This window comes from Geospiza fortis, unplaced genomic scaffold (assembly GCF_000277835.1).
Source record: "Geospiza fortis unplaced genomic scaffold, GeoFor_1.0 scaffold777, whole genome shotgun sequence".
In the NCBI taxonomy this organism is placed as follows: Eukaryota; Metazoa; Chordata; class Aves; order Passeriformes; family Thraupidae; genus Geospiza; species Geospiza fortis.
The window spans coordinates 201,742-212,194 of NW_005054689.1; the positions used below are offsets into that span (position 1 = coordinate 201,742).

General features: G+C 46.6%; 1 protein-coding gene across 1 annotated transcript; it reads right to left on the bottom strand.

Moving 5' to 3' along the window:
- On the bottom strand, nt 1–4,744 carry BMP10 (bone morphogenetic protein 10). Its single transcript, XM_005430842.2, has 2 exons — nt 4,411–4,744; nt 1–1,107 (listed from the first exon to the last, which is right to left on the bottom strand). Exons 1-2 carry the CDS (start codon nt 4,742–4,744, stop codon nt 164–166), a joined length of 1,278 nt encoding a protein of 425 aa, XP_005430899.1. The 3' UTR covers nt 1–163.
- Nucleotides 4,745–10,453: the final 5,709 nt, after the last annotated feature.

A 10,453-nucleotide genomic window follows, 5' to 3' on the forward strand; every position in this document is an offset into this window, starting at 1 on the left:
ATCCCTACATGACGTGCCCATTCCCTGTGGCAGGAAACATACAATAATCTGTACAGGCCTCATTAAATAACCTCATTAAATAGCAAATCCCAAATGTACAAATTTACAGACTGAATCATTAAATACTCCCCCCGTGCCCTCCCCGCGCGCGCGTTCCCTCCTACTATCTGCAGCCGCACTCTGACACCACCATGCCCTCGTACTTGAACTTGTAGGTGACCACCCCTGCATCCAAGTAGAGGATGGAGATGGGGTCGAGTTTGGTGGGCACGCAGCAGGCCTTGGAGGCTTTCTGGGGGTTCTTCAGGTGAACCAAAGTCTTGACTATGGCGTGCTTGGTGGGCGTGACATGCTCCGTCAAGGGGTAGGCGCACACGCCGTGGCACTCGTACGCTTCATAGCCCGCCGGGGCGATGATCCAGGAGTCCCAGCCAATCTCCTTGAAGTCGATGTAGAGAGGAGTCTTTTTGCAGTAGTTGCCCTTGGCGTTCCTGCGGATGCGGGCGGTGGAGTCGTAGATGATGTTGGAGCGCATCTGGAGCAGCGCCTCCTCTCCGGGCTGGTCGTGGAAGTTGCCAACCTCCAGGTTCTCCAGGCCCAGGAACTGCTCGTGGTCAATCATCTCGTTCAGCTCTTCCTTCTCCTCCTTTCGGTCGTTGCTTTGGTCGTCAGAGTACACAACCAGCAGGGGCAGGTGCTTGGCCTCAGAGTTGATGTCGATGTCGAGTTTCCCTTCCCCGTTCTGCTCCTCCCCTTCCCTGCTCTCGATGTGAACTTCCAGCCGGTGCGTGGTCAGCCCTGCCCTGCGCCAGCGCCGGATGGCCTCGGTCACCTCGAAGCTCTCCCACTCGCTGCTCGTGCCGTAGATGTGCCTGGAGGCCAGGGCCACCATCTTCCTGTCCTCCGCAGCCCCCAGGGGGATGTTGTCCAGCACCTCGAAGATGGTGACCTTCCTGTCGAGCCCTTCGTAGAGCCTCTGGTCCCGCTCCACCAGGGTGTAGAGCCTCAGCTCTGCCATGGTGATCTCCTCGTGGTGAGGGATGGAGACGTTGAAGAGCAGCGGGTATCTCCGGGTTCCTGTCACGCCTATAGGGTGGGAATCCAAGTCTGGAAGGGACAAAAATCGAATGTTTTAGGAGAGTCAATGTATCCACAAGCACACGCACTGAGGGTCAGCCAGCATGCTGGGTTTCACCTGGACAGCTCCAGGAAAATGTTCTTTCAGCACTTCCCACAGCTGTGCTTGGAAAAAGGGCCGAGGTTATTTTGGATGTGTAAGGACTGCAAGGTCCCAGACACGGTACAGACCTGGATTTAGTGATCCTCCTTCTGGCCCCAGGCTTTCCAGGGACTTCCCTGCCAACTGGAAGGTTTACATATTAAAAATGTATTGCCTGATAATGACATAGAAATCACTTCTAGGGTGCTGCACAGCAACCACTTAATAAACAAGGGAAAACATTCATTGGGGCAGGCACTGGAGCCAACATGAACTGGAGAACATAGAGTCTGCAAACACAAGAAACGTGTGTGCTGCAGTGTTCCTGTGCTAGCAGGAATTCCCTGCTGCTCAAACACCCCTCAGACATGGAGAGGGCCAAGCACTTGGTGCTTTGGAAGATGTTTTACATCAGGCAGAGCAGGTGGTGGCACCAGGGTGACCTGGCAGCCACGGGCCCCGTGGGCCTTGGTGAGCAGCCAGGCACTCAGCCAGGCCCCTGGGCACTTTAGCAACACAACAGGTGAGAGGGACAATGTCTGGTGTCACCTGGGCTGCCTGTCCTGGCTGCACAGCAGCATTCATTCCTTCCCCCAGCGCAGGATCTGCTCACCAGGGTGCATTTGCTGCCTCCTCACAACCCAGGAGGCAGATTGGGACACAGAGGCTGGAACTATAATTAATGCAAAGGCAAACTGTTTGTGACCTGTTACTCCCTTCATCTCTGCCCTCCCCAGTTTTTCTGTGTTTGTAGAAAAATGACTCTGATAAAGCCACAAGGCCTGGCCATGCTCCACCAGTGCACTTAGGCAAGCCACGAACTTCAGCACGTGACTTGTGCTGTTTGACTCCAGTTTGGAGGCTTTGAGGCACCTGCCTTTTAATTTAATTTTTTTTTTCACTTTGCATTTTCATCTCTTCACAAATAAAATAAAAAGAGGGGAGATTCTGCTTCCAGAGCCAGGGTAGGAGCAGACCCTGAGCGCCTCTCACACAGCCAGGATGTGACTCTGCTCTCTCTGGGAAGTCCACAGGGTCCAGACCTCCTGCTCTTTCCAGTACAACCCTGGGAGGGCTGGGAAGGGAGATTTGGAGTCCGCAGGAAAAGAAGAATTTCCCTTAAAACCTTATTTCAAGTATTAAGCATTGATTACAGCCCATTTACAACTAAATTGTTATGGTCCAGGGGTTAAAACAAAGAGCTAATTCCAGCCATGCCACTGTTGTATTTCTATAATAAAGGGTTTAATGGATAGTTATGAAACTGGGATTACTGCCAGTTTTCAGCAGGCACGTGAACAAAACAATTCCAAGCTCTGTTTCTCCTTGTCCTTCTCATTGCAAGCAATTAATTTCCCTATCAAAAGAGCTCTTTAGCATGAAAGGAATGGTTCTTAATTATCCAGACTTTGAGGACACATGAAAAACGTGAATTGCACAGTCTTTAAACTGCATGTTTTTGTGATGCTGTGTTCCCATCCGAGGTCTCACTTTGCATCTTGCTGGTTTGGATTGGAGGAGGTGAGAGAAAATCTGAAAGGGCAGAAATTTAAGGCGAATTTTTCCCATTTGCTGCAGAACTTGTGCAAGAGGCACAGCAGGACAGCAGGGAGCTGCCAACACCACCTGGCAAAGGTCAGTCCGTGCCATTTCAGTGCTGCAAACCTGAATTTTTGCAGGTGGAATGATTTCAGACTCGCATCACTGAACCACAGGGTGTTTTATTCTTTACCACGCTGTACTTGGCAATCTTTGTGCTTGTTTGTTAATGGTTTCCTTTTCAAATAGCACCAAATGAGAACAACACCTCCCACTTGTGTGCCTTCGCTGCTGCTGCTGAGCAAACGCAGCAAGGCAAGGCGAGCAACTGGCCACCACTGCCTGCGCTGGTTTGCCACCAACCCTCCAATAAATTTCTCCACACTGGAAAAAAGGAGATGGAAAGGAACTTTAAATCACAGTGCAGAGTCTCTTCACACCAGAAATTCACTGCTGTAAAGGGTGCCTGGGCCCGGCAGGAGACAGGAGCAGAACAGAGCTTTGGGATTCTCCCCTGGCATCTCACTGCCCTGCAAAACTCAACTTCCACTCTGCCTCTCCTCACAGCTCATCATTTTTGAACTGCAAATGCTGAGGAAAAAGCAATAATGTCTTTAACTTCATTAATTAAATGAACAGAGGGTGAGAGAGGCCCTGTGGCAGCTTGAACAGCCACGTGTGCCCCATGGTAACTGAACATGAATCAAAGCACTTGCATTTGCCTTGTGGATCAATGGATACTTGGAATTGTTTAGTTGAAAAATATTTTTAGTATAAAAATGTTTATTTAGTTTAATGTGTTGGTGTAAAAAGGTATTGCCATATTATTGTATATTAGTGCTGAAGCCTTAGCTCGTCCTTGTTGAACTGAGGAGAACGTGGAAGGAAAAGCAGAGGAAAAAAGAGAGGGAAATGGCACAGGGTGTTAATAATGCCAAGGTTATATCTTTGATCCCTGTGTGGGCCATTCACTTGAGAGTTGGATGTGATGGTCCTTGTGTGTCCCTTTCCACTCACAATATTCTGTGATAACTGGGTTTCTTCAGGTTTTGTTTGTTTGGTTTTATTAGGATATAGTCTGGTACTCCAAAGTAAAACCTATTGGTTACCCAAAATTCATTTTCACTTACTTTTGTGTATTTTCTGGACTGTGTGCTGATCCAAAGGAAGAAAACTTTACAAATGCCACAAGGATCAACAGTGACAAGGCATTAACAGAAAGCTGTACCTGGTTAAGCTCATAATTTTAAAATATTTCACTTGAAGATACACTTTGAACAGTGTGTAAAAATGAATCTTGCCTTAATTTCAAATATTACTTAAGGTATCCATTTAAAAAATCAGTCAGCTCTACAAATGATGTTTTTCACTACGGTGATAAAGAAATTGATGGACTGAATACACTTGATGCCGCCCCAATGTTAAAGATTCACCTTCCCCCAAAACCTTCCAGTGTCCAGAGCCAAGCACAAGGAGTCTCTCACCAGAGCTGGGGTCTGGGCAGCCCTGCCACAGCTGCTGATTTCCAAGGCCATCCTCACCAAAGGCCTTTTCCCCAGCACGCTTCATGCTCCGTACCTGGTCAGAACAGCTCCCACTGGCACTAAGGATGCCCCTTGCTATCCATTCTCCCAGACATGAGCAGCTCTTACCTTCATTTTTGAAGCTCCTGATGATGTTTGCAGAAGGCATCGATGTCCTGTCTGTGGCAAACCTGTTGTACAGCTCTAGCATGTACTCTGGCGGGTCCACCTTGGCCGACTCGTGCAGGGGGATGTCGGAGAGGTTCAACGTCTTCAAAAACTCATTTTTCATGTTCTGGAGCAGCGTGTTGAAATCAACCCCATCTTGCTCGGAGAGGATCTCATCAAAAAGAGGCACGTCTTCCTCCAGGGAAGAGTGCTCCAAGCTCAGGATGGGACTGCAGGCTGCAAGGTGAACCAGGAGGGAGAGGACAGCCCAGAGCTGGAGGACGACAGGATCCATGGCTTCGCCCGAGCCTCCAACCGCGCTCAACGAGCTCTGCCTCTGGTGCGGGCTCGGTGGCGGTTTTATCCGCTGGGCTGTGTCACAGAGGGATGACAAGTTTGGAAGCTCTTGTCTTGAAACTTGTGATCCGTCCTGTCTGTCTGCCCCTTCCCCCTCCCCAAAACCAGGTCTCGGTAATTGGATCTCGCTCTCCTCTATGGCCGCCTTGCCTCTCTTATCTCGGCCAGTGGAAGCTGCTCACCAGATTTGTTGCTATCTCGCCATCCCCTCTCCCTTAATGAGCGTTTTGTAAACATTCTGAGCGGGACTCGCAGAGATAGGACAAGTTTCTCCTCAGAGAGGAGCTGCCCTTCCTCTCTCCCTCCGGTAGCTGACTTTGCTGCTGTACGTGAACCATTTCCATCCGCACGGATTTCAGCGAGAATCCCACAGAGCCTCTCTCCAAATGCACCCATTTCACACCAAGGGCAAACAACAGCTCCCTCTGCCCTTCTCAAAACTGTTTTAGAGTCAGGTCTTTACGTTAAAAAGGAATTTCTTTGGGAAAATTTCTGTTCTTCTGCAAAGCCTGGGAGAAGAGCTTTGGTGGTACCACCAGGCCCTGGATGTGGAGGAGAAGAGCTCAGGGTGAGCAAGGAGAATCACATCCCTCAAGGAGCAGGGAGTTGAGCTTGGTGATCCTCCTGGGTCGCTTCCAACTTGAGGTGTTCCATGATTCCATGACTGAAATATTTGCAAAGGATTCAGAAAATCTTAATTTCATTCATCTTTTACACGTGACTTGGCAAATCACGGTTGTATTTGATATAGTCACAGCACTGCTAAATAAAAAAATATTGAAAACACACAAAGGCCAACAGGTGACTCTGATTTCAGTTCTCATCAATCCAAACAGCTCAGGGACACAGTGTGGAGAACACAGAAATGACTTTGCAAAAACATGTGCCACAATTAATGGTCCTTTTTGCGTTGGTGTGCAAATTTCAACAAAAAGTGAGCAGTGTGCGGGCAGAAATTGGTCTGGTTCATAGATAAAAATGTCCACTTAAATCTCCCTGTTCTCCACAGACTTTCCAAAGTGCTCTTGTTTTGGCAGCGTGGCCAGAGCTCGCTGCCTGTCCCCGAGGGGTTCGGCACTCAAGATAAAGAGGCATTTCTGCTCGTGCTGCAGAGCTTTGCCTTGCAAGCACTGAGAGCTTTACCCAAGGACTGAACCACTGCCCTGCTGGGTTTTCTGGACTCTGCTTTTTGTCTGAGCACATCCATTGATTTGCTGCTCCATCTCTGCAATTTTCTTCCTTTGTCATTTGCCCAAATCTATCACAAACAGCCACAACAATGAGAACCATGCTCAAGGCATGCCTGTTTTAAATTCATCCTCTAGGTTTTTATTTAAATATCAATATTTTTGTGAAAATCATGTGCAGGGTGGCTGTCATGGAGGCAGACATCAACATTGTATTTTAACTTAATTTTATTCAATTTTTCTTCTTCTGAACATGGGAAACCTGATGCTAGAGGAAAAGGGTGTTACTGAGGTTACTGCTACACCACAGTAGATATTTGAGCTTAGCAAGATTAATTTAGACCTCACTGTGGAGTTCATGGCTATCTAGAAATCCTCCATAGCTTCATCAAATCTGATCTTTGCATATTTTGGCTTTCCAGAGCTGAGCACAGAAATCTTGGGGAAATTTTGGAGCAGTTTGGTCTTTGGCTTCTGTTAATTAAGAGAAAAGTGAAGTCTTCTTTTTGGTGATGATTCATCACCAAATTAAGATCTTTACTTCCACAGGAAGTGAGGTTAACATTAAAACCCCTGAGAGCTGGCTTGGCCTTAACTCTTCAACTCACAGCCCAGCAGTGAGTCCTGTAAAGGAAAATTTTTGGGGCTGCTTGTCACAGCCAGTGACACAGGACATTTGTCATGAGGGTGAAAATGCCTCCAGAGCATTTCCTTTTTTAATACTTCAATATTAATTTCAAAAATGCACCGATTTCATATATATATATATATATGTATATATGCAGATATTATTCAGTTAAAGAGATCATTGTAAGAGCTGCTCATCCACCAGAGTCTTCTCGCCTCAGTGGCTCATTAGGAGCACAATTCCTGCTCAGACATTCCAAGTGTTTTCACATTTCCGCTCTGGTTTTGATAAAAAGTCCTTGAACAATGGCAGAGTGCAGGGGTTGAACACAAAGCAGCTTGTGCTGGGTTTCCTGACTTATTCCATGTAGACCCTGCTGGGGATCTGCCAGATGAGGGATACCCAGAGAGCACATCTGAGAGAAAAGCAGCTCTGATATGAAAGCAGCTTCCTGTTTCCTTAAGCTGCAGGCTGATGATTTTAACACACTGATAATTATTTTTTCTGAGCTGAATTGTGTAACAGAAGAGATTTATTTCATGTCACTGAAATGGTTTCTCCTTTTCCCCCCTCCACATGCATTACAATTTGCAGTATCCTAGAAAGAAGTTGCTTTCCAAGAAATCAATGTTAACTAGATCACCTGAGGTGGCTGAGGGAACATTAATAAGCCGAACCATTAATTAATTAAAAATTAATCTAATGACCCCATTTGATCAGCAGTAGGTGCTCATTGGGCAGCCTGGGTTGCAGAGAGGTCACAGAAAGGCCAAGGGACACACGAGATCCAGAGGGTGTGATGCTCCTCAGATGAATATGAAGTGGTTTTGAAGCATCCTCACCCTTCCTTAGCCTGGTTTTTGGGAGGGAGGAGCACCTGCCCTCAGCCAGGGGCTCGGAGCAGCCTCAGAGGGGGAACCTTTCCCAGGAGAAGGTGATCAGTGTTTGCTTCAGTGCCCCCCTGGGCTTTCTGGGCATGAACAGTTCCCCAGGGCATAAAAAGTCTGCCAGTTTCACAGTGTCACATCTAATTTCCCCACATGTGGGTTTTGGTTCAGCAGTCTATACCGTCAAAATTTCATTAGATTGTTACTGCATAGTAGGCTTCTTTTAAAATGTGAAAAATAAAAATGTTTCTCTGGTCCTTTTTTTTAATATTGTTTTTTCAGGAAATTTGGCTCAAGGCTGCTCCCTAATCAGGGACCTCAGTCACACCATTGCAGGGAAGCAGGAGAGGGATGCAAACGTGCTGTAGCAACCACAGCATGTGACTTGAGGTTTTCCAAAATACAGGGATGGAATTATTGCAAAAATGCCCCACAACGGTTCCTGTCAGGAGATAGCTGTGGCATGAGGTAACTGCTGGGTGTGAGATGGGAGATAAAGAGGAGTGTGACACTGACAGTGTGATGAGCTTGCAATGGAATAACTAAAATTAGTTTCCATTCCTGCATCTGCCCAAGTCCTTATTCCTGTACGCCTTGGTTCATGGCTGCTCTGGATTCCCTGTCCATAAATGGGCTCCTCCCAGGGGCTCTATCCCATTTCAGATGGCACTGGGAAATGAAAGGATGGTATTTATTGAAAGGGTGTGGGGGGAGAAACATGGCAGTGCATTACAGCCTGTGTGATCAAGGAAAAAATCAGGGAGAAGGAAAGGGAGAAGGCTGGGCAGCCACAAGGACAGGAATTCCTTAAACTGAGGGACAGCAGCTCCTCCTGACCCAGGGAATTCATGAACCTGTGAGAGAGCAGCTCCTCCTGACCCAGGGAATTCCTTTCCCTGTGTGCCACCAGCTCCTCCTGACCTGGAGCACCACTGGCTTCGTATGGGGACCCCACAAACCTGCAGGGCACACAAACTACCTGGAGTGCCTCTGGAAATTCCCTTTTCCCTCTCCTTCCATCCTGCTGAGGTGCAGAAGCTCCAGGGAGGGGCTCCATCCTCCTGCATTTGCTCCAGAGCAGCCTGGGCTGGCTGTGGGTCAGCAGCACAGGGACATCATGAGGAGAGGCTGTGAGCTCCACGCCAGTGCAGAGCCTGAGGAACTGAAACAGAAAGAAAAGAGCTGGAAGAAGTGGCTGGACATGGCCTTGCTGCCAGTGTCCTGTCAGTCACGTGCAGCAGAGGCCCTAGAGCTCCCAGCTCCTGGTGTCCTTGTCCTCCAGCAGATATTTGGAGGAGCTGCCACTTCATGACTGGGCTTTGCATTGGGAAATTTGTAGCACCCACCAAGTTCACTGCCAAGCCCATTTAATTATATAATTTATCATTATGTCATTTACAGGATGAGAAATGTCTCAAAATCTCTTGATTTGTCTCCCCTCCTGTGAGCTTGGTACATGCCTTGGTAAATATGGATGCAGTCTCTCATAATATTAGACATTTAATACCTGTTATGGTCACACAATTTGTTAATTCAGTCCCCAATTAATTCAAACCTGGTGAGACATGGTCAAAAATAAATCAATTCCTATTTGATATCTTCACACAGAGTGCTAATGAACAGAGAGGAGCTGCTGTTTAATCCCAGGGGTTTGGACTCTGCAGGCTTCTTATCACACTCCCTTCACAGAACAGTTTGACAGAAAAAGGTCAAGAGAAAGTTTTAATTTTACATTTTTGAAATTCTTCCTCTCATCACGCAGTTGTTTTGTGGTGCTTTGGTATTCATGTGGGTGTCAAACTCCAGGGAACTCTCTGAGCAGCTCAGTGACACTGACACAAACAAGATTGCAGAACAAAACCTTTCAGGAGCCTCCCAGACTTGTCCCCTCTCCTTGTCAGCTCCATGTCCAAGCAGGTTTTTTGAGGGATACCATTCTTTTCCTTAATCAGAGCTCCATTTAAAAGCTCTAAATGAACAAAATTCTTGGGAATAATCTCTAAATTTTGTCCTTGGGTTTGAGAACTGAGGATCCAAATCTTCAACCATGGGGGAAAAAACCAGGCTCGGGTCAGCAGAAATTGTTTTGCTGACAATTTTGATTAATAACATGGAATTATTAAACTGACAACTTGAGTGCTAAGCAGAGATGGAATATTTTCTGGCAGTGTTAGCTGATATCTCAGCATGAGATATTAATGACTAAGTCAACAGCTTGTAATCACATCAGCAAAACACGAGGAAAAATTAGACAAGCATGTCTAATATTTGCTCTGTTTATTTAATGTTAGGGCTGGAATCAGAAAGGGAAAGCAAATTGTGCATAGCAGTAGAGAAGATTGATTCATTAAAAAATACTTTTAAAAGTTTAGCCTTAAAAATTCAAAGATGAAAGTGTATTATATTCTAGTTTTTGTAACTCAACAACTGAAGCACTGATTCCTCTCTGAATTTCACCAGCATATCCAAATTCTTTTTTTATTCAGAACCTGTTAAAATACAACTCACAAGAGGCAAAGCAAAGAGGGTCCAGTGGCAGCAGCTCCTCAGATGTCCTTACAAAATTGGGAATTTCATGGATCCATGGCTTGGTTTGTGAGGAGCTGTCACAGCAGCCTGATTTGATCATCAGTTCTCATCCCAGCAATTACAAACTGATTTTTAAAAGATGTTTTCTCCTCTTTCAGCGCTGCTACAAAAGGATTGACTTTGTGCAACATTTGGTTTTCTACCCAGCAAAAAACAGCTGGAGCAACCTTGAGTAGGTCTGAATCACCATCCTCTCCTGGCACACACCCTCAGAAAATTAAATAAAGTGGGAACTGCCTCGTGGTCAGCTGCAAAAAAGGGCAGAGAAAAGGAATGGCAGGAGTGAGAGAGGCAATAACCCAGCAGAGGATGTGGCCATGCAAAGGCGGTGTCTCATTATATAATAGAATGTATAA

Excerpts from the sequence above, each read along its gene's own strand:
- BMP10 (XM_005430842.2), bottom strand. The coding sequence starts at position 4,744 with ATGGATCCTGTCGTCCTCCAGCTCTGGGCTGTCCTCTCCCTCCTGGTT. Across the intron at positions 1,108-4,410 it reads CAGGAGCTTCAAAAATGAAG|ACTTGGATTCCCACCCTATA; the intron begins GTAAGAGCTGCT and ends TGTCCCTTCCAG.